Below are 24,663 nucleotides of genomic sequence, written 5' to 3'. Positions count from 1 at the left end.
GTTTTAAAACCCTTATAATGCAAACATCTTCTAGGACATTTCTAGGTAAAATACTGTTTTTAAAAACACATTCTGCATGTATGAGAACTGTCTGCCAAAGATACAAGGCTCTGGGCAATGGAAAATAGAGAGACAGATTCATGATTACACAAAGTGGAGTTCAATGAGGACTCAGAGACAGAATGTATCTTGGATTTCAGCAAGACAGATGTATTCCTACCTTGTGAGACAGGACGGAGTCATTTGCTTGTGAACCTAAATGATTGTGGGCCATATCAGAATGTGTGCAGCCTTTTTTGAAATCTAGCATTATATTTAGATAGCAGTGGTCAGCACACATGCTTGACGAATTGGATGATGTTCTCTAATGGGGCTTGGGGTGTGTGTCAGGTTCATCTGGTAGGCAGGATGGTGGAAATAAACAAGATGGCTGACTGTAGTCAATCTGAATGAAGCCTTACACATATCTTCTCTTTCACTTTTAATACAGAGCCCTTTCCCACTGTATTCCATTATTCTGGGTTTTTCTTCTCGTTTGCTGTTAGTGAATCACCTTTATTCCAATTTTTCTTTCTCTAGAAATATCTGTGATTTTTAGGTTGCTCAGTTTTTCTCTCACTTATTACTTGGTCTCTTCTTTCAGCTTTGGGGAGAACTCCTTAAGTCAATGTTTACCATTTCCAGGACTGAAGATGCAGAAATGAGAGAAGAAAGAGACAAACACCTTGTTTGCTCTCTTGTTTATAACCATTAGACCACACTGTCTACCTCCTTACACTGTCTTCGCTACCCTCTTCATCAGACCTACTGTACAAGGCATAGTTCAGTCATGGGGATCTTTCTCAGTATACAGGAAGCCCAGGGTCATAGCGTAAGAAAAAGTAAATAGAAGAAAAGAAATAGAGGGAAGGGAAGTCACTGGAGTTTGTTTCTTTGGATCTTTCTCTTTATGAATGCTGCTGAGTCATTTAAAACTTAATACATTTCCATGGTTCTCCTTTGTTGTCTTACAGAGGGCTCAGCTCTCAGTAAACAACTTTGGCTTCAGAGTGAGTCGGAGCTATTTCCCTTTCACGATCTGTTCTTTAGCGTTTGCTTCCCACATCCTTTTCCCGTCCTTGATCAAGAGAAAATTTTCTCATTTACTGACTGAACGCTGCCACGCTAGTGGCCTGTCCTCCACTCTGCCCCCAAGGGTGTGTGGCCAGGTGCTCAGGGCTCTGATCTGCTTTCACCAGGGTGATTGTGTTGCACTGAGATAAGATCTTTCCCATTTCCGCTGCCTGCTCCATAACATTCTCAGCACAAGAAAGGAAGTCATGGCCTCCGGTTCTCCCTGTTGTCCCAAGGGCCTTTTCCACTTCCCTGACTGTGGCTTTAACATTTAGCCACCCAGCTCCTTAGTCACGTTCCATGATCCCCTTAACAACCCTTCCGATTACGTTGTGTTGTTGATATTATGGACTCTGATTAGGTGTAGAAGGAAAGATGAAAGACTGAGAATCTGGGGCTCCGCCCTGCCCGCCTCAGTTTATGAGGACCAAGGTTGGATCCAGCAAGGCTGGGGGGTTGGGAGGAGATGGCAACTCTTATCTGTGCTTCTACTTACACAGAAAGAAAAGGCCACACAGTGTTTTATAGTCAGAAACAGTTCCTGGCAGTGGGAAAATGGCTGCTGGTTTTACTTGATTTGTCATTGCTCTGATATTCTCCAATGAGCTATGGTAGATAGGTATTATGTCAAGAGCTCTCAAACACGATGCACTGTAAACTTCATAATCACAAGAGTCACTTATTTAATAATCACTTATTATTTAAATTTAATAATTTAAATAATCACTTATTTAAGGGCAACCAGAATCCAATATAGTCTTCTGGTAACTCTACCTCCCAAAATGTTAACGTTTCATTCACCATATTTTCTAGTACTGAATTTTTACAAGTATGGAAGGTATTATATTAGATCCAGGGAAGACATCTTTCTGAGAAGGGATTGAGTAGTTTCAGCTTTGTGTGCTGTGCAGTTAAAATGGCTATTGAGCTCTGCCATCATAGCATAAAGAAAATAGATAATATACAGGTATATAATGTACAGGTATATGATATACAGGTATATGATATACAGATATATGATATACAGGTATATAATATATAGGTATATGATATACAGGTATATGATATATAGGTATATGATATACAGGTATATAGTATATAGGTATATAATATACAAGTATATGATATACAGGTATATGATATACAGGTATATAATATACAAATATGTGGGTGTGTGGCCATAATCCAATAAAACTTTATTTTAAAAATAGATGGTAAGGTGAACATGGTTCAAAGTCCATACCATACTGTTAGTGCAAGTTAGATCATGCATTTGAAAGTATAGTGTTAGTCTTTGAAGTGGTTATATTTATCCCATGTTGGTTAAGATAGACTGATGGGGCTGGGGAGATGGTACTATGGTTAAGAACACTCTTTGTTCTTGCAGAGGACCTGAGTTTGCCTCTCAGTACCCATGTAGCTCCAGGGGATGTAAGGTCTAATTCCAGCCTCTGTAGTGATTCACCACATACATGTGCACATACTTATACATGCACACACACACACACACACACACACACACACAGAGAGAGAGAGAGAGAGAGAGAGAGAGAGAGAGAGAGAGAGAGAGAGAGAGAGAACAGACAGACATACACAATAATAAGTCTTTACAAAAGGCTTAATTTAACACTGAGTCTGCCTACTCAGGACAAGAATGAGCATGGTTTAGTTCATTTATTTGTTAACTATAGTAAAGTTACTGGATAGTGGGATGATATATATGTCTACTTTACTTTGTCAACTAAAATTTCTTTGAGGATTTTTGAAGTCAAGTATTGCTCAGTTTCCTCAGTGCCAATCCAGTTTTCATATATTCTGCTGAACATCAGTGACCATAATACTTAATGTAAAAATAAGAAGATATCTTCACATAGTGAGACAAAACAATGAACAAACAAAACCAGCGGCTGCTTTGGTTCCAGTGGTTTAGGCATCCGCAGCAAGCCTATCAGACAGGAGTGCAGAATTTGAGTGGCAATGCATAACTGTGCTAAATGATTGTGGAGGTGTGTTACTGGTACTTCCTATGAACTGCTGACATCATAGGACCCCTGTCCCTCCCATCCCAGGTATGCTGGCTTTCTTATTCTTCCAGAAGAAAAGATCAGTGTAACCGTGAGAATAAAATCTGTTTCTTCTTCTCACAAGAGAAAGTGAGGTGACGGTTTTGATAGGTTCTATGTAGTAACTACTACTTCTTAGTTAAGGCAACTTAATTTGTTCTCATCCTTCTCTCCCTTCTAAATGATTCTCCCTCCAGATGTTGAAGAAGGCTGTGGGATGAATGGGAAGCTGACTCTCTGTCATGTAGGAGGATACTGTTACTATAGCAACAGTAATTGAGTGCCTGACTTTTCTGAGGTACTGGCTATAGTGGTAGAGATGAAGATGAAGAAAAAAGGCAGTTGAGGATGGTTCTCCAGGTGTAGGATCTCTGATGCACACATACTTTCTAAGGTTCACACCAACCTTTGGGAGACTGCCACTTACCAGAACCCTGGTTTATATTAAATGAAAGCTCAGCATCAGGATTTGCTGTTCTACATGCTTGCAGCATGTGGCTGAGATGGCTGCCAGTTAGATTTTCCTACTGACATGGATTAATACTTTCTTTTGATGAATTGTGCCTCTTTGGGTGTCAAGGATGAAATTGTCGTCCGGGTCCCTGGAAAATGCTGCTCTCAGTGCTCTGCGCGATCCTGCTCGACAGCTGGCCAAGTGTACGAGGTAACTGCTGCATGCTGCACATGGTGTCCTGACAGAGTTCTTCACACTTCTATCCCATGCCTCCCCATCACAGAACCTCCCAACCCTCATGTGCGACCATTGCCAGGATTAGTAACTCAGTACGCAAATGGCTTTCTTTCTTCGGTACATGAAAGGCCTTTATGAAAGAAAATTAAGCTGAAAGGGATTATGAATATGAAAGAATGTGCTGGCAAGCAGAACCTAGTTCACGAACCTTGGGGAAACTCACCGTTCCCATGCACACACACTGGGAAGAAACACAGGGATGGCGGAGTAGATAGCTCAGACCGTTGAGAAATTGAAAGTGGAGTAAGCTGCAAACTGAATGATCCTATTGAAACAGTCCAGACAACTTTGCCTAGCCTGTAGTAAGTATAAAGTTAATGAGACGTCAGCAAATTTAGTGAATGAATAAATGCTCTGTCCTAGGGGTGTTCAAGGTATTTATTATATATATGTGTGTGTGTATGTGTGTGTGTCTTGTTTGTATAATATATATCATATATAACTATGTATTATATATGATATATCATATATGAGATATAACAATGTCATATATATGATATAGTGATATCTCATATATATAGCTATATATCATATAGATGATATAACCCACAGTTATATCATTTTGAAGCAGTAAACATAGGCAAAATAAACACAGCTTATTTTTATTCTTACTCACCACTCTAAGAAAAGGCAAGTAGAAATTGGGATTGTTGCAGTCAGTGGGGAATCTGGAATCAGAGTTTCACTAATTCTAGGTGGTTGCCTTAAAATCTAAATGAAATAACTAATTGGGAAAAAATTTAAATTACAATTTATTTTAGTGTGTGTGTGTGTGTGTGCGCGCGCGTGCCTATATGTTTTTGTATGTGAACCTTCATGTGTCTGTATGTATGCATCATGTGCATATCTGATGGTTTTGAAGTCATGAAGAGCATTGGATCCCTGGCCCTGGAGTTACAGGTAGTTGTGATCTCCTGTATGAATGCTAGGACCCAAACCCAGGTCATCCGCAGGAGAATCCAGTGCTCTGAGTCACTGAGCCATTTCTTCGGTAGTGTGAAACACTTTTGCCTGTGCCGTGTATGTCCCATTTGGCACAGTAGTCTCATTTGATATTTTTATTGAACAGGTTTGTACTAGGTTTGCTTTTTTCCTTCAAGAGATAGGCTGTGAAAGTATTTGAATCTATTTTGCTGCAAGTACCAAAAAAAAAAAAAAAAAAAAAAAAATCCCTAAGAAAAGTAACTGAAATGATAACAATTTATTTTGAGAAAAACAAGACCCCAGTAGAGAGGGGTCTGCAGGAGATACCGGTTTAGGTGTGGGTGTTACCTTCACATGGATGTTTGCCTTAACTGTGTCTCCCTGATGTCCCTTGAATGACTTTTTATTGCCAGAAGGCCCGTGCTCACACATACATTGCTACTGGCTGGTGAATGAAAGGCATGGTTGCAGAGTAATTTCTTTTACCTATATAGTATTTGAGTAAACCTGGGAAAATTCCTATACCCTAGGTAGAAGAAAAGCTCCTGGCAAAGAAAACCTAAAGAATGTCCACAATGGAATCAACCAATAGGGTCTTTTAGTTGACCTCAGCACTCCTAGGTAGTCTGAATGCTTGATACAGTGACCCTCACCAGATTACATCCACGTAATTCAAATGCAAATATATTTGAAAATTCATTGCCTTTTCTTTTAGAGGCCATTTTTTACATAAGTAATTTTGCTTCTCAGAAATATGTTCAATGCTGCTGCATGGGAAAGTTTGTGCCTGAGGTTTCGTTTGATGGGTGTGGCACTTGATGTGATGCCTTCCTTCCTCCCCCTTCTCTCTCTCAGCATGGTGAACAGTGGAAAGAAGATGCCTGTACCCTGTGTACGTGTGACCAGGGACAGGTCAGGTGTCACAAACAGGCCTGCCCTCCACTGAAATGTGCAAAGGTATTTGAAAGCATGTAATTTACTCTTCTAAGCTTGATTCTGGACCATTTAAGAAATGCATTTCTTAGTCTACTGTATCCTTTCATAGAATCTGAAGCTTTAGAGAAGGTGGAATGTTGTATAAAGATATATAGAGCCTGCCTCCCAGCAGGAGAGCTGAGGTGGAGAACTGCCTCCCCCTGGGCCAGGAGGGTTTGTGTCACACATGGCCAGTGTTCTGTGTCTCTCTTGTTGACTGTGATGCTCCCAATGTCTCCTGGGACTGCCCTTCTCTCGCCATTCTCTGTTTCTCCAGGGTCAAAGCAGAGCCCGGCACCATGGGCAGTGCTGTGAGGAATGTGTGTCCCTTGCCAGAAGCTGCTCATCTGGTGGGGTACTGCGCTACCAGGATGAAATGTGGAAGGGCTCGGCCTGTGAGTTCTGCATGTGTGACCAAGGCCAAGTGACCTGCCATACAGGAGAGTGTGCCAAGGTGGCCTGCGCCCTGGTAAGAAGTGAAGACATTTCCACTTGTCCCATGGCAGCTCCTCCCAGCAGATGGTGGATGCTCCCTCCTTCCTGGCTACAGAGAGAATGACATCTGGATTGCTCACATTTCCAGGGTTCTCTTAGCACAGAGATGCTGGGATAGGAAGTGAATGTCATTGTCTGTTGAGACGAGCTTGGAACACTCCCCAGAGCCTTTAGCTATCACTACATCTGTTCAGATTCGAACTCAGCCAGAAGCAAAAAGGGAAGGACATGATAGAGGACCTTAGTCTGTGCAGCTGGCCCTCACTGGTAGTGGACCGCCCTCTGTGCCTTGAAGCGGTGGTCTGCAGGTGTGTCTGGGGCCTGGCTCTTTCTCTCTTTCTGCAAGCACACTGGCTGCATTTAGTAGAAAAGATACCCGTGAGCCCTCCTGTGTACTGAAAAAGTACTGAAAAAGAACACACACACACACACACACACACACACACACACACACACAACTAGAGCAAGGGGTACCTCACAGACAGTTAACTCTGCTGGCCTCTGTTAACTTCCGCTATCCGCAGAGTTTCTAACTGGTTCTGTCTGGCTTCACATGTATATTTTAGGGAAATTACCGCCACCCCCTCCTTTGAACTTAATTTTGACCCGTGACTTAAAAAGAAAAAAATGCTTTAAAAGTTTTTTCCTCCTCTGGCCACTCCCATCCGCCCCTCCAGTTTCCCTCGGGGTTTTGAACTTGAGGATACAGAGACTCTACAGTGAGCTAAGGCACAGGGGTCAGCAGAGGCTTTTTTCTTTCTGGTTTCTCTCTGCCACTTCCAGCACTGAGCCTAAAAAGTAGCAAGCTTTCAAACAAGACTGTCATTCACAGCATTCATAGTTTTCATCTCGCACCCCACATCTAGGTCGTGGTAGAGCTGAAACAGACTGAAGCAGAGAGGGTATTGCCTTCCCATAGATGGATTCACCACCCGATGCCTTTCATTTCTTTTTCTCCTTACGGGAGGGGCATCAGCATGCTTGGAAAAAGATGACAAGAAACTCAATGAGGGCCTTCTCCTTCTCTTGCTGTCTGCGGTGGGGCTTCCTCACCTCTGTATCTGGTGGATGTTGTGTTATATACTTCAGGGTTTTACTTGTTGAATACCCCAAGATTTGTGAGAAATAGGGAGAGGTAGGTGGTCCTGGTTGGCTGGGCTTCTCAAGCACCTACTCTCAACCTACCTCGAGGAAGGTAGAATAACATACTGTCCCCTCTGGTAGCATCCTTCTGCATGTCTGCTGGCCTACTTGATGTAGAGTATCACCTAACCGTGGTGGCATTAGCTAGGCTGTTTGTGTGAGCTAGGCTGTCTGTGTGTCTTTGAGGACAATGAGTGCCACTTTCTGATGTCTGTCACCCTATTGTGCCCCCACCATTGCCTCTAAGGATCCAGGTTCTGAAGCCAATGGTTTGTTTCTCCAGATGTTTAATTTCTTTTAGAGTATCCCCACATGCCCCCAATTATGTGTAAGTTAGTGTACTCTAAGCTGGAATTACTACCAGTAGTAAAATTTTAACCAAAATAGAATTTAAGGAGAAAAAAAATTTACTCTTCGGCCTTTTAAAAAATACCTTAATCCTGAAATTAGCTTTGGTTAATGACTTTGTTAAAGCCTGGTTATCCTAACAGCTTCTTAATTCCTGCTTTGCTTGTGTCACTGGTGATAAAACAATGAAAAGGTACACCATGATTTGGAGAGTTCCTAGGCTTTGTGGGACGCTAGATACATGAGCAGAAATGATTCTACATGGAGGTCCACAGGAGCACCAAGCAAGGATTGTGGAAATGTGAATTAAATGCCTTCAGAGCTCCTGAGAAAATGCCTGAGGGAGCTGGGAATCGCACTGCTGGGGTTTCCAGTCAGTTCCACCCTCCTTGAGCCCCTCTTGAAAATATCAAGGCTATTTGACTTCTAATCTTGGAGAGCAAGGGTGTAATAGGTATCAGGGTCAGACATCGACACAAAGCTATAGAAATCTCAGTCTCTACTGGTGACAGAGTCACGCATGCTCCCCATTGCTATTTCTTATCAAATCAGCACCAATGTTCGGAATAGCCTTGAAATCTGTGTGCAGGGTTTCTTTTTGAAGGGGAGGGGAGGGAGAAAATGGCATGATCCTTGTCTTTGATGAATTCAGTAAAATCCCTGAACACTGAGACATAAACTGACCAGTAGTAGAATAGCACAATATCATTGATTTTTATATTTCCAGGTGTTATAATGTATTTGAACATAAATTTAGATGAAGATGTCACATTATTTCTTTCTTCTTAAATGGCCCTACAATTTACTCCTGAGATGTATGGTGCTGGGAGGAACGGCCATGGCACAGTGCACAGAAGACGTAACTGGGAGGAAAACTGCCTCAAAAGAGGCCATCCTGTGCTAATGGGCTTTAAATTGACTTCCAGAGTCATTGTTCCCTCGGGGTTAGGTTATTAACCCAAGGTTATTAAGTTGAATATTAAATAGGTTCAGCAGAGGAGGTGCAGCTCGTTTGTTATTGAGAACACACTTAAAAATGAAATGAATGAGTTTGTTTCACAATTTAGTTCTATTCCAAGCTGAAGTCAAACGCTAGTTGGCATGTTCCCACAGCAATAAGCTCAAGTGTTTAGGGACAGCCAGGCTTCTATAAATAGTAAAGCTTTTTAGACCTTCCTACCTCACCCAAGCTGCATCCTTGCTCCCTAGGAACAGGGCTTTTTGGTATTTGCTGCTCTGTTTGAAGGCTCAGAACAGCCACCTTCTTCTCTTTGTGGCTGTGGGAGCTCTCCTGCAGGCCCCTGCCACACCCATTCTTTTTAATAGAAGTACATACTCTGTTTTGCTTCGAAACACTGTTTTAAGCAACTTAGATTACACACATAAAAACCCTTTTATATGCTTTGAAAGCAAATTTCAATCTGATTCTCAGTGATGCAGTCACTGCTGCTGGTTCTTTGTTTCTGCAAAACAATTTATATGTAAATCTGCCAAACCCTGTAGCACCTACTGCTCTCTGTTGGCCCTGCCTGGTGTGGATTTTGATGGACAGCAATCCATGTAGCTCCCTTCTTTTTGAAATAACTTTTAGGAATTATACAGTGTTATAGCCCTTCATACAGTTTTGTGTTTGTTTTAGAAATTTATGTTTTTTTTTTCATTGAAAAGGGAATGTGTATTCTGTTTAGAAGATCTTGAAGGTTCTAGAAGAGAACCTAAAAATTCATTCCTAATGCGACATCTCAAAGACAACAAATGCTTTTACAAACTGTAGTGTTTTAACCATAAACTACCATTGTTTAATATGAGTATTTAATTTTACAGTTTTTTCTATTTAATATGGTTTTTATACTTTGAAATATAGTATAGAGCCTCCAAGTTGAATATTAAATATTTAAATAAACATATCATTCACCAGAGACTAAATGAGTCTTTAGAAAGTAGACTGCTTTGGAGAATAATCTGCACCCCGTGAATATTATTTATTATTGTTTATATAAAAAATTGCAAGCAGAATTTGTGATTTAGTAGTATATTCCCTATAAGGTGGAGGCTACAGTGGACTTAAACTTTCTAATCTACATAGAATTACTTAGATTTTTAAACATCAAGCATTCGTTATTTTGAGATAAAAATTAAGTCGAAATTATCAAAGTGGAAAGACTCTGTAAGCAAACATCTGTTTTCAAAATGTGCTGTTTCTCTTCTTCCTCCTATGATTAAAAAAAGAGTTAGCTGTGAGTTGGCTAACACTGAGAGTTTCAAAGTGGTGAAGAAAAATTACTTTTCTGCTATTTAATTTATGCCTGAGACTACAGCTGAACATAAAAGGATCCCTCTGATTTGATATTCAAATACTAGCTTGATTTGCGTGCTATTGTTGCCACTAAGGTTGTATGTTCTGACTGTACATATCTAAGATGAGCCTTTCCTGCCACTTGTCTTTGCCTTACTATGACATTGCCATGACTACCGATTCTGGTCACGGGTAGGTAGGTAATTATGGGGTGGAGAGAACAGAACCCATGCACACATCATCAGAATATGAGAGGAAAAGCATTTGGAGAACACACTGGAAATATGAGGAGACATCCCAGAGGGAGCCAGCTAGGGTGGGTGTTGGGTTTGGGTGTGGGTAGAGATGGATCGTGGGGGAAGGGCTCACATAAATGAGCAATGGGTTGAAGTGGAGCGTGTGTGGAGTTTCTCATTCCAGTCAGGAGTCCATCTGCTTCTCACTCTAGTACTGCTACCTGGAGATGTTAACTTGATGTATACCATGGCAACTCTTATCCTTACAGGGCGAAGAATTAGTTCACTTAGAAGGAAAATGCTGCCCAGAATGCATTTCAAGGAATGGTTATTGTGTTTATGAACAGAAGGCAGAGACTGTGAGTATCAGGTTAATAACAAAACACTATTAAAATTAATAGATCAAAGTTAACCTAGTATGGAGATCTTTATTACCCTTTTTTAGACCCATTCATTTTTCCCCAGCAAACTGTTATATGTGCATTAAGACTGTGGTATGACAGGACAGGCAGAGTGAAAGTATCAAGCGAGTGTGCTTTGGTGGGAGACATTGATAGTGTGAGAAAAAAGGTAAGAACACACACACACACACACACACACACACACACACACACACACACACACAGATACACAGGCATCTGGGGCCAGAAGTAAACCTTGGATGTTACTCCTCCGAAGATACTCCCCTTGGTTTTTGTTATGTTTTGTTATGTTTTGTTTTGTCTTGATAAAAGGTTTCTCATTGGTCTGAAGTTCACCAAGTGAATATGTTGACTGGCCAGTGAGCTCCCGGAATCTGCTTGTCTCTGTCTACGAAGTGCTAGGAACACAAGCACATGCTATACTCTGCTTTTTAAATATGGGAACTGGGGATCCAACTGAAGGCCTTGTGCTTATGTGGAAAACACTTTACCAGCTGAACTCTGTCTCCAGCCCTGTCCTAATTTTAAATATTTCTCAAGGGATTTTTGGGAAGGTGACAGATTTATCATGTTCTTTAACCTATGTTCATCAATCATAAATACTGTGGTTCTGCTGACCAATCAGAATAGGGTTGTAACAACTAAGAGTCAGTGCTGTGACTGGTCTCAATCTAAACTAAGAGGTCTCAATCACATCTATCAAACTGCCAGAGCTTCTGTATATTCCCAGAGAGTGAAGTAAGTCGACAAGGCAGGACATAAGCTTGACTCCTTCCTATGATGCATACTGTGGTCTTGAGCAAGGTCCCGCCTTCTTTTGTTTGGATGAAATGATACTTTCCTCCTGGGCTATTAAGATGACAGGTGCAAAACCCTGAGGACAGCCAGTGACATCTCTGTAGTTAGAAACACTGATAATTGTAGAATGTTGTTATCACTTGTCTCATGGTGATATTTTAGTCATTCTCATTATCTTAAGCATTTAGGAAATTAATGTCTCCCTATAATTGTTGAATTTGGATCCATTTAATAATATCAGTTCATCCATTTCATTTTTTGGAAGTTAAACCAAATGGAACTAAAGAAAATCAAGTGTTAGAAATAAGTACAAATCTCCATAGCAGTCTGATACCACAAAAATTCAAGAAACTTAAACATTTAGATTTCTTGTCCCTGAATTCTTGCATATGGAGGGGAATTGAATTCATGTGCTCAAGCACAAAGAATAAAACTCCAAAATGTCTTTATCCTTGATTGGTATGATTTCCTAGTGTTTGATGTAGACAAATTTTATTTTTTATTCATAAGAAGTTAATAAAATTGCATGCTGCTTGGTGGAAATGGATATCTCCTAATGGAAAAATAAACAGATCAGCCTAATGGTGTTTTTAGTGGTATCATAAATACATTTCTTTTTCCTTCTAGATGTCTTCAAATGCAAGTGAAATTAAGCATGTTCCAGTAAGTATGGATTTTAAATTTGTGCATGGATTCTTACAGAGTTGTTTTAAATAATGATTTGCATGAACTTAACATGGGGGACTTGGTGTCTTAGCATTTTTCATAGCTACATTTCATGGCACTGGGGTTGGAAATTAAGGATGTTGTGAAAACTGAGACATCTATGCACTAGACTTGAGCCCTTCTTTTCTTTCTTTCCTCCTTCCTTCCTTCCTTCCGTCTTTCCTTCCTTCCTTCCTTCCTTTGCTTATTTTCTATAATTGATAGTTACATTTCACTAAGCACAGACACCTACATGTCTCCTTTATCTTCCTCCTGATGATTTTTTTCCAGCTTAGACAACTCAGATTGATATCTGAGGAAAGTTTATGTACAGTAAATTATTGTAGGAATCACTTCTTGGGATGGTGAAGGGAACATTCCACAAGCAACTGAGTGTCCCCTCTCCAGTTCTGCAGTGCCACAGGTATTGTCTTAAAGACAACAAGCTTATCATTTTAAGTGTTCATGAATGAGTGCCTAAGAACCCAGGCTAATAACATCTCTTTCTTCCCAAAACTATGCCCCCCCCCACCCCTTCAGCCTGGTTTTTACAATTTTCGATTCACTTTGAAAAATACTGTTGGGTTGGAGAGATGGCTCAGCAGTTAAGAGCACTGACTGTTCTTCCAGAGGTCCTGAGTTTAATTCCCAGCAACCACATGGTAGCTCACAACCATCTATAATGGGGTCTGATGCCTTCTTCTGGTGTGCCTAAAGACAGTGATAATCTTATATATAACATAAATAAATAAATCTTTTTTTAAAAAAAAAGGACTGTCAAACTGACTGTTAATGATACTTTACATTAGCTCAGGAAGCATTTTATCAGATTTTTATTTTAAAACATACTCCTCCATTTTCTCATTTTTTTTCCTTTTCCCTGATCAATCCCTATGAAGGGACCTTTGTCTCACTCTGATTTCCAGGGTCAGTAGATTGTTAAGGAAATTGCTTCTAGAATCAGTATAGATCCTCTGTCAAACTGTTCATGCATATTACCATAATTCAGTTGGCCAAAAGGAATATTTTAAGGAGAGAAATCTCATGGTACATCTATAGCCAAAGTGCAGGGGGGGGGGGGGAGCTGCAGAAGCTTTAATTTTGAGAATACAATGCCTTTCTTGTTACTCTGGCTGTAACAAGAAAATACAGTGTTTGAACCAAGGTTCTCACTCTTATTATAGAGATTGTGTTTAATGGACCTGCTAACCACTAGGTACACGAAGTAATGGTAATGCCCCATGGTGGGTTTTGTTTTGGTTCTCAGGGGTGAAATGTGTTGAGAAACACATTTGAAATACTTTTTACATATTCTGGTTGCCCAGAGGTACATCAAAATTTATCTCTTGAGTGTGCTTAAAATCATTCTGTTGATGCTGCACATTAAAAGAAACCAATTAAAAACAATGAAGGAGAAACTATGCTTGTTAAATTCCTTGCAATCTGAGGGCAGTGTTGGGAAGGCAGGATGCTGAAGGCATGCATCTCCTGGCCCTTGTAGGGGCTTGCTGGTCTACCCCTGAAGTTCCTCTTCCGAGCCTCTGCTTCCTGTCACTATCCCCACTGTTTCCCACAGGAGGGGAAGAAATGGAAGGAAGGTCCTTGCAAGCTGTGTGAATGCCGGGAGGCTCAAGTTACTTGCTATGAGCCATCTTGCCCACCATGTCCAGTGGCCACTCTAGCCCTGGTGGTGAAGGGACAATGCTGTCCTGACTGCACACCAGGTAGGTCTCATTTGTTCCTGCTGAGATGATTTTCCAGTCAAGAAATTCAGAGATAGTCTCATTTTTTCTTCCAATTACTTTTTGTTACTCACTTTCGGAGGTTTTATTTTTTTTCCTTAATTTATGACAAATTATTCTTATTGTTAATCTTTGCAGAATTTGTTTGACTGCAACCGCATAGATTTGGGCAAGTCATTGACCCTCCTTGTCTTAGTTTTCTTAATTATAAATATGCCTTATTTATCTTGAAAAAATGGTATTAAGGTGAACTGTGAAACAGATGGCTTCTTTTGTAGTTCTCAAATGAGGTTTTAAAGTTTCAAGACTCATTAATTTCTTCCAAAGGAAAATTTTATCTACTTGTTTTGCAGTTGTGCCTCCAAATCACCTGGGCTTGAATTAGTTCCGGTTAGTGGTTGCTGGCAGGCTCTGCAATCGGCCAGCTCCACTCTGGTTCTCCTCTAGCATAGCCTTTCTCAGACACAAGTGGCATTTTTTGTCTATTTGTATTTCCTAATTAATTGTTTCCATCTGCAAGCTCCAGTTTCCCACAGTAGCATCTTCTTTCCCCCTCACCTTGTTTTGGCTAACAGGGTTCCGCTGAAGAAGTGTCAAGGGAAAAGCCATGGGACTTTATATTTAATTATGGTGCCTTTGCCAAAGTGGCTCTCTGGGTTTTACAGAACAAATATTTAGCATGCTATGTAAGAGGCATTAAAAATATCAGGCCCTTGAACACTTTAAAACCTGAAGACCACCCCTAGTGATTATTACCTCCCAGACGACTGATAATCTCAATTAGCGTGAATGAGAGTCAAGATTTTGAAGGAAACGCTAAAAGAAAAATGATGTTATTTGTTAAAGATATAACTAGTTTTAGGAGTTACAGCCTGTGTCTCTGAACTCTGCATGGCAGGCTTCAGAAGTGCTTCTCTTATACCATGGACGACTGACTCTGCTTATGCCTCATACTTGGAGGTAATTCCACCTCCTTCTAGAGTCTGTGCAGCAGGCAGAATGTTGAGGAGCTCATTCCTTCACATCTTTGAGAGTAGGAGAGCAGATAATGATATTTTAGACTCGGGGAATCTTGCATCCATCTTTATTGTTGCTATTTGAGGCCACTTTGCACCCAAGTTTTACTCTCCTTGGTTCTTCCTATTCCCTGTAATGTATGTATCCTGGGGACTCTTCAGGAGTCTGCGGGCTTTACTGAGTTCTTGTCTTTGTCCTTGGTTCTATAGTTCATTGCCACCCAGACTGCTTGACCTGCTCTCACTCTCCAGACCACTGTGACCTCTGCCAGGATCCCACGAGGCTACTGCAGAATGGGCGATGTGTGCACAGCTGCGGTCTGGGCTTCTACCAAGCAGGCAGCCTTTGTTTAGGTACGGCAAGCCAGAGGTACAGTTGCTTAGAGCTAAAGAGACTATCAAGGTGATTTATGGTAGCTGAGCCAAAGTATTGCTATGGAAGGGACCACATACAAGAAATATATATCCAGGAGCCACTGCAACTCTAAGTGTCTTTACCTTAAGACCTCTCTCTTCTGTCATTTTGTAGATGCTCCAGTATTTCCTGGAAGGTGGGTGGTATGGGGGCCAGATGCATAGTCGAAGCTTTGTTTGTTTCATTTTGAAGACTTAGAAGGTAGTAACACCATGATGCTTGCTGTTGTTTACTAAAATGCTCATTTAGTCTAGAGTGGAAACTTAGAATTGATAGAGATCTCCAAGTTCATTTTCAAGAACTTTCCAGTTGCCCATCCAAGGAACCACTGTTCTAGATAAATTCGATGTCTTTTGCCATGCTGCACAAGACAAATTGCTAAGGGAGCTTGTTATTTATAAGTTATGAGAATGAGTTCAGATGCAGTTCAGAAATTCTGTACATCTGAGGAGATCTTAGCTAGGAAAGCTCAGCTTGGTTGAGATCAGACACTACTGCCACCCTTCTCTCTGATTTGTAAAGTTACTAACCCATTTACAAGTGTATAGGATTATGCTCTAGCAGTAAATATTTAACTTCCTGTCCCCTCAGAAGGTCAGGGTGAGGATTCAGCATGTGAACATTGTTTAATGCTCTGTACGGCATCTATGCTACTGATGTGTTCTATTAAGGCTTAATTACTTTCATTGATATTATTTTTATTATTTTCTGTCTTTGATTTAAAGTCTTTGTCCTTTTTTAATGTTGTTGAGGGATATTCTTAGAAAACAAGTTGGATAGTGAAGATATTAAGGACTAGTAGGTAAGTAGAGAAAACCAAGACTTTTGAGCCAGACTGCCTGGTTTCAAATGCCAATGGCTTTTGGCAGGTTATTTAGTCTCTGGAACTGGTTTCTCGTTTGTAAAAACAATACTTACTTGTCTGAGTTAGGATTTTAATGCTGTGAACAGATACCATGACCAAGTCTTATAAAGGACAACATTTATTAATGTAGTGCCATCAAGGCAGGAGCATGGCAACATTCAGACAGGCATGGTGGAGCAGAGCTGAGAATTCGACATTTTCGTCTGAAGGCTACTAACAGAATACTGGTTTCCAGGCAGCTAGAATGAGAGTCTTATAACCCACACCCACAGTGACACCCCTATCCCAACAGGGTCACACCTTCTATTCCTGCCACTCTCTGGGGTAAGCATATACAAACCATCAACCCTACAGGGTTGTTGTCCAATTAAAGCATATATGTTTGTACAGGCATTGCACAGTGCCTGCTATGAACTTAACTCTGCAAATGAAGGCTGTGAATTTCATGCTCTTTTATTATATTGTTTGTGACCCTACAGCCTCGGGATTGGGGTCTGTGAGAGTCAGCCTTGGAGTGAACCGTTCCAGCTAACCTGCCATCTTTTCTTGCTCCCCCTTGTCTGTGGCCAGCTTGCCAGCCCCAGTGCTCCACATGCACCAGCGGCCTGGAGTGTTCGTCCTGCCTGCCTCCCCTGCTGATGCAGCAGGGACAGTGTGTGTCGACCTGTGGGGATAGTTTCTACCAAGATCACTACTTCTGTTCAGGTAAGCACTAGCTGGGCTACAGCTGGGTGTGCTACAGAGAATGCTGCCACACTCCCCATCCTGTCATCAACTAGAGGATTCCAGGAGCTGGGATCAAGTTACTCAAATAGGAAGTGTTCTGTGGTTTGGCTGTGGTTGTCCCCTGCCTTACGTAGGGTTTTCTGTTGATGTAATAAAACACCATGATCAAAAGCAACTTGGGGAGAGAAGGGTTCATTTCATCTTGCACTTTGACCTCACAGACTGTCATCACAGGACAACAGAGCAGGAATTCAAGGTAGGAACCTGGAAGCAGTAGCTGATGCCAAACCTGTGGAGGGATGCTGAGCCACTTGTTTCTCAGCCTCTTCTGTATGTGGCTAAGGCCTTTAGGATTTAGTTCGGATTTCTAATCTTGTAACTTCCAGAGGGAAGAGAAGTCACACTGTAATTTCATTCGTTTATGCTTTACCAGTTATTGTATAGTGATTGGAATCATAAATGTAGGTTAAATGTACAAAGATTTTGATGTTGTTAAATTTGGGTTACTTATTTATTTTTGAAACAAGATCCCACTATTTAACCGTGGCCAGCCTCACGATTTCATTTTTCCTGCCTCAGCCTCCTGGACAGTCCTTGAAGGACCAGTGCTTTGTAAACATCTCAGCCATAAAAGATGGGTAAAGAAAACAATGCAGAGACCCAAACTCATAACCTCTAGTGCTTACAGTGTATTGTTTTCTGTTGACCTGTTATGTTACCTTAGAACAGGCTGAAAGTGGGCAGGTGTAAACACCTTAACAAGTCTTGAGTGACTGGGCAATTTAGGGCAATAGGTGAAATTTCAGTTCAATGAAATGATTTAATGTGTTTCTTTTCTTTCTTCTATTACCTCAAAGAGACCTACTGCTAGCACGTCTATGACACGTTTTCCTTAGAAGGAAGTTAATTTCCCTTAGCTTACATTCCTCCCTCTGTACCACCACACCTCCAAACTAGCAAACACACACAAACACAGATGCATCCTCATTCACCCATACATCTACACACAACCAAACACAGATACATACACACACATACACACACACCTCATTTACACACACAACATTTCCCCCCTTTATTTTGGTCATTTTCCCATCTCTCTGCTCAGTGTTTTAATTGGTGGCCCTAATACTGGTTTAGGGCATTTTGGAGTGGGTAATGTTTCACTTGATTACTGGTTTACATAACTGCCTGCTGCTTCATATTCCATCCACAAACCCTCCTGCAAAAACGCCCATAGTAGAAAGTTGCTGGGAAAATTTGTTCGTGCTCCCTCCAGGGAATTAAACCAATTTGCTTTAGTTCAGGCTGGTTGCATTTTTATGCATAAAATAAGGAAGATGGGGGAAAAAAACAGAGCAAGAGAAAAGAAAGAAGGAGAGGGTGTGATCGTAAGACCTAAAGGTAGATTTCTGGTCAGTTTTTGTGTTCTATCTTGACATTGAGACTACGCAAGTCATTTACACAAATAAGCTTTCTCAGCATTGTTCTCTCTCTCTCTCTCTCTCTCTCTCTCTCTCTCTCTCTCTCTCTCTCTCCCTCCTGCACTTGTACCATTAATGTTGGCTTTTTACCATTGACCTTAGATGTCTATCATCCAGCCCATGTTCTTCTAAAATGTGCTAAACTTTTCAGAAGAAATCTTCCATTTTATAACGGCAAGCCTTCCTGGATGGATTTCTCTCAGAAGTCATTTATAATATGACTGGGATAATTCTTCACTTTATTGACCCATCAAAACCAAAAGAAAGTGAGCATTCCACCAAGGAAACTAATTAACACAAATCTCCCTATTAATATTTATGCTCGCTATGTTAGATATAGGAGGAGTAAAAAATAGGTGGCAAGGGCAAGTAGCTCGTATACATGGCTCTTCACAAAAGCAGGTAAATAAGACAGTGAGAAAGACCCTGAGTCATGCCCGGAAATCATTGGTCTTACATTATTTTTCCCCCTTGGAGTTTAGGGACACATACACTACGTCTTATGTACATATGGGCGTGTATCGGTATTGTTTTCTTTCAGATTTGATTGAGGTAGAATTATGCTGTAATTGTGGATGACAGATTGCTTCACACTTGCCTTCATTTCCTTGCCTTCTCTGGTTTTGGAGTTTGATGATTGACACACTGAACCAAGGCTCAGCATTACCTGGCTTGTATAGTAAGCTAAGTTGAGGACCACTAGTGTGTTGCTTGTCTCTTACCCACCAGGTAGAGCCTTGGAGGAGTCATGCTATCAGCGCTAATCCTTGTTTTAGTTAAGAGCACTTAGGCTTTTATCATAACCTTTATGAATCCTTTCCTACCATCTAGATCTAGTTCAGCATCCTCCCTTTCCCTCCTCCCTTCCCACCCTTATTGAGTTCATATACCTCAGGTTTCACCACTGGATCTTTGCTACTTGTACTGTTCTGACCCATTTCCAGATCAAAAGCCAATTTCTTAGTCAAGTACAGCCTGGTGTCAGGCCTTATCCATATGTGGGTACTTTCCCACCACATGGATAAGGCCTTCCCTGCATGCCTTTATTGCCCTGGCTTTCCTGTTTTCTCGGTATCAGGATCATGGCCCTGGCTTTCTTGTGGTCTCACTATCAGCATCATGGTTCCATTGCTCACCTTGGAATTAGACTAATATTAAGTCTAAATCTGTATCCTGACTGTACTCCTGCTTGATTTTCATCTTTCTCTGTTAGTCACCTCTGTTTTACCCTGGTGAGGCCTTTGGCCAGTGGATACACACACACACACACACACACACACACATACACACACACACACACACACCATTGACAGAGGCCCAAAGTACCCTAAGAAAGAAAGGTAAAGAGACCAGCATCCCTGTCTTAGTTACTTTTCTACTGCTCTTGCAAAACACCATGACTAAGGCAATTTATAGAGTGTTTAAGCAGACTCATGGTTTTAGAGGGTTAGAGTTTATAATGGTGGAACGAAGGCATGGTAGTGAGTGGGTAGAGGAGTAGCTGAGAGCTCACATCTACATCCACCAACAGGAGCCAGAGATAGCATACTGAAAATGGCTTTTGACACCTAAAGCCAACCCCTAGGTTCATACCTCTTCCAACAAGGCCACACTTTTTAATCCTTCCCAAACAATTTCACCCACCAAGGATCCTGGAGTTCATTCAAGGCACCACAATTACTGCTCGTGATTAAATTCAAATAAGATAGACTTTTAAGAGGAAAGAGTAGGATTTTATCCATTTTTACAAGATGTATGTATCAATGTTTCTCCTGTTTACTTATAGTTTAGGATATGTAGAAAGGTCTGAGACAAAGTCACAGGGCAATGCTGCCTTTGTTTTGCAGGTCTAGAGCTGGAAAAAGTGAGGTACACATGTTATAAGCTTAGGGTCTGGAGGCAAAGACCTGGGTTTTCTTATTGGCTCTATCATGTGCTTCAAAATCATGCTTTAGTGGACTATGGGCATGGAGCTAGAGATGCTTGCTACATCTTTGTTTTCAAAATGAGGAGGTTGAATTCACATGCCATGATTAGGAACTGGAGCCATGTGCCTTGCAAGTCCTTTGTGGTGTTTGGAGAGGCTGTGGTTTCTGCTCCCTATTGGCTAGAATATGGGCATAAATAAATTCAGTCATTTCCACAATGAGCTGACAATAGCAGCATGTCAGTGGTTGCTTATAATGATACTCAAAACAAAAACAGCAACAAACACAAACAAAAAAAGCATCTCCAATATTCTATTTGAATGTTATACCGTCTCAGATACTGAAACCCAAGGAATCAAGCAACTGGACATTTTATAGGATTGTAACTGAAGGGATTATTTTAACCTCCATTTACCAGTTACTGCTTTATGGCTTTGGGCAAGTCATTTAACCTTTTAGAGGCTCAATCTTCTCCACTCTATAATGAGGATAATATTATGTACTTCAGACAATTATGATGAGAGCCAGAAGAGAATTTCCAAAAGTATAAATCTATTCTGCCTGGCACATAGTATGTGGGTGATAAAAGGCAGACACTATTGAAATCACTCTTTTATTGTTCAACCTGGGGAGATGAATACCAAATGACTCACATGAAGAAACAGGCAATTTTTTTGACATTAATGTCTGGTTAAAAAAAAGTACACTAATATCTGATGGATAAATGAATACAATGCAGAGAAGTTACTCTGTTTCCTATAGGTTAAAAATCCCCTTCTCGTTTAAAGTGTTTGGATTAAATGAGATGCAGAAACTATTTGGATTTCAGTCAAAATTAGTGTCTCTTTAGAGAAAACATTTATGATGAGGAGCTCCTAATTTTACATATATATGAGGTTGTCCTGGCTGAGATTTTTAAAGCTAGGCTTGAGTAGAGGACTTCTAATGGTTATTACTTGTTGGAAGTAGGTTTAAGTTGCATAGCAAGTTATTGTGGGGGAGGGGGACTGACTTCTCGCAGCATGGTGCAAAGCTGTAAGGACATAATGGGTTCTGGCTTGAACTTGGCGATTATAACTAATGCTAGTCTCCTGGTGTCCTGAGTGGACCTCTGCACAAAGAGGGTATGAACTCTTAGTAAGGCAGAACTCTCTGTAGCAATCCCCAACCAGGGCTAGGCACAATCAAGCTAGCGTCCACAGGTCGTGTAGTATCCAGCAGAGTGCCCGTGGCAGTTTTGTTAGTGAAGCCCATGCTGAGACTGGAGGTCAGAGCAGTACTGCCACCCCAGTGCCACCCATCTTAGAGAGCTTTGCACAGCCTCTGCATCATGTTACCACCCTCCAGCAGATACACAACAGACAACTTGCATGGTGGCTGTCTACAAATAGGACTTTTCACTCCATACACCATTCTCGGTCCTCCCTCCCTTCTGTCCACACAACAAATGCCTGTCTAGCCTCTTCTGAGTATTATTTTACCAGACACCAGGGAAACAATTAACCAGACAAACAACTTCCCTTCACTTAAGAACTTTTCTTCTCAGTGGAAGAAGAGTGTCACCTAAGCAGATGAGCAAGATCACTTTTGATCATGTCTCATGTGAATTTATACCCATCAGAGCCTTAAAGACAGTTTTCAAAACTTACGTGGCAGGGAAGGATTTGTTCCTGAAGTGGGGTTGTATCTCATACTTGTACATTTCATGTAGTATTGCACAATAAGGCATTCTGGGTTACTTTTTGATGGAAGAAAAATAGGGTGTGCTATCACACAGGTGGATGGGGGGCAGAAATGTGCAGGCATGCCTCAACAGTGGCCTCCAGGTGATCTGCTTTCCGTTAGCTTCCGAAATCTACGCCTTGTCAACAATTCCTGCCCTTGAGAACATTATGCAATCTCTCTCTTTTTTTTTTCTTCTGCCTTTATCTTTATGTTTCTTGCATCCAAGGTCACTGAGTGCTTACTGTTTCAGGGACTTGGGTAGAAAGAAGGGGGTGTTTTAAGTCATATCAAAGGTAAGGAAGACAACAGCATTGTACTTACAGAATGTGAGTTTCTTGAGTAAGCTAGGAGAAGGGTGGCAGGGAACAGCGGCATTCGCCTTTTTCTTTGGATATACCATGTAGGAGAAGCCCAGAAAGTACCTGGTGATGCTTTGCCTGGACCACTGCTGTGGCCAGAGACGATGTGGTATCTCTCCACACTTCTTAGAGAGACATTTCCCAGACCGGAGAAAGCCTTCCACAGAGGAGGGGGAGTTTGTCCTGCAGGCAGACCCCATTCTTTCTGACACACATGAACCCACACATTATTTGAGTGATGGGTGACAAACTGGTGACATCCTTTGTCTTCCTGTCCTGCCCATTTCATCCTCAGTTATTTTAGCTCAACAACACACCATCAGTCTTTCTCTCTCTTTCTCCCTTTCCCCTCTTACACTGTCCTTATTCTGCAAATCCCATTCCTTTATCACAACTGAGATCTGAGCATCTGCGCTGATGCCCCCAGGACATCTGTGTACAGGTCTCATCAAAGGCTTGGCTTTGCTCTGTCGTCTCTCCTTTGGTTTTCTATTTCTGTAGGCAAGTAGTCAGTGTTGAAGAAGTCAGTATGTACTTCATGAACAAGGGCGAGGTGACAAGAGGTTGAAATGAATGCCCAGCAGAGGTCTTGGGCTGGGGGTTACTCTTGGTCGTGATGGATGCACAGTTAAGGAACTATGGCTAAAGGTCACTGTGTTTGACAACTGGTGTTGAAGACCTGGGAATGCAGGTATAGAAGCTGGAGACAGATTGTTCTCAGGGAAGGCTAGTGAGATGGCTTCCTCAGTAAAAGCACTTGTCACATAAGCCTGGTGATGTAAGGTCTATCCCTAAAACTTATGGAAAAGCAAAGGAGAAGAACACACTACACAAAACTTTTCATAAGCAGACTGGCATGTGCTCCCCTCAAATGCTGTTATTACTATGAGTACTAATTATAGAGTAGCATGTTCATGGGTAGATACATGAACTTATTGATTTATGAACCACTGTAAAGTCAATCTGCTGGCAGAAGAAAATAATCCCTCTTCATGTTTGCCTGCTTGAAACCTCTATCAAGAAGAAAATCACTTCTTGGGTCTGACTCTGTCTGCAGAGACACTGCTAAAAATTTAAATGTGTTTCCCAACACACGTAAGTTTTTCAGCTGTATCCCAGGCATGGTTAAAAGGTTAGCTATTTCCCTACTGTGTGCCTTGGGGAAGCAGATTATAGCCCCTCTCTTTTAGTAATTTTCCCCTTAAGTATCAATAACTCTGTGTGTATCCCCCAGAAATTAATTTGATAAAGGCAATAAAATGTAAGGTAAGATAAAAAGTCAACAGAATTCTCCAGCTCACACTCCCTTAAGCCACTACTTTTAGTATTTTGGTGTCTGCCTTCCCAATTTATGAGCTCATCTTTGTGCATGCGTGCCTATACATGTAGTCATTTATTTTTCCAAAGTAAAATCACTTGATACATGCTTCTACATTGCCTGTGTTCCCCATCTTGTTTCTTATCCCCTACAACTCATGGTTTTAAAGCTCTATTGTATGGTATTTTTTGTCTAGCTAGTCAGTCATTTACTATGCCACCCTTCTACTGTTTAATATTTGTTCTTAATTAACCATCCCCATAAATAATGCTGATATAAACAGCTTCAGTAGAAATTGTGGCAAATCACTTTAATTTAATCCATAAACAGGTGATTGCTGGGTCCAAGTATGTATGAGCATGATTATGCTTTTGATGCGCATAGATGTGACTCTCTTCCAAACAGCAGTGTTAATGCTCAGTCTTCCAGAAATGCACGGGAGTGCCTCCTTGCCATGCCTTTGTTCACACAGGGTACCCCAGTGCAGCATCAGCGTTAGGCTTCCAGCTCATGGCTCACTTCCATAATTTCACTGGATTAGGCTCTTGTTTCTTTCTCTGTCCACCACTCAGCTCATTTCCTACCTTATCTCTAACCCTCTCCCTCCCATCTTCTTACTTAAATAATGATGGCATTTTTTCTGTGCCCTTGCATGCATATTTATGTGTGTTCAGTTCCATTTGCATGTGTATAAACATGTATGTGGATACCAAAAGACAACCCTGATTATTACATTCAGGAACACTGTACAAGTCCTTTGAGACAGATTTTTCATTAGCCTGCAGCCCATCAAATATGACCTGAGAACCTTGTAGT

At 41.2% G+C, this 24,663-nt stretch overlaps 1 protein-coding gene across 1 annotated transcript in view; it reads left to right on the top strand.

Moving 5' to 3' along the window:
- FRAS1 (Fraser extracellular matrix complex subunit 1) overlaps positions 1 to 24,663 on the top strand; it is a gene marked incomplete at its 3' end in the record, with an annotated part of 385,808 nt that overhangs the window by 162,196 nt on the left and 198,949 nt on the right. Inside the window, exons 7-14 of the mRNA XM_080924732.1 lie at positions 3,757 to 3,840; positions 5,707 to 5,808; positions 6,104 to 6,295; positions 10,614 to 10,703; positions 12,192 to 12,227; positions 13,846 to 13,993; positions 15,238 to 15,381; positions 16,878 to 17,012. Coding sequence (XP_080780858.1) covers positions 3,757 to 3,840; positions 5,707 to 5,808; positions 6,104 to 6,295; positions 10,614 to 10,703; positions 12,192 to 12,227; positions 13,846 to 13,993; positions 15,238 to 15,381; positions 16,878 to 17,012 — 931 coding nt within the window. The remainder of the gene's footprint in view (positions 1 to 3,756; positions 3,841 to 5,706; positions 5,809 to 6,103; positions 6,296 to 10,613; positions 10,704 to 12,191; positions 12,228 to 13,845; positions 13,994 to 15,237; positions 15,382 to 16,877; positions 17,013 to 24,663) is intronic.

The sequence above is a fragment of the Micromys minutus genome (assembly GCF_963924665.1).
Source record: "Micromys minutus genome assembly, chromosome: 11".
Lineage (NCBI taxonomy): Eukaryota > Metazoa > Chordata > Mammalia > Rodentia > Muridae > Micromys > Micromys minutus.
The sequence above is the reverse complement of the archived record's forward strand: the minus strand, read 5'-3'. Positions and strand labels throughout refer to the sequence as shown.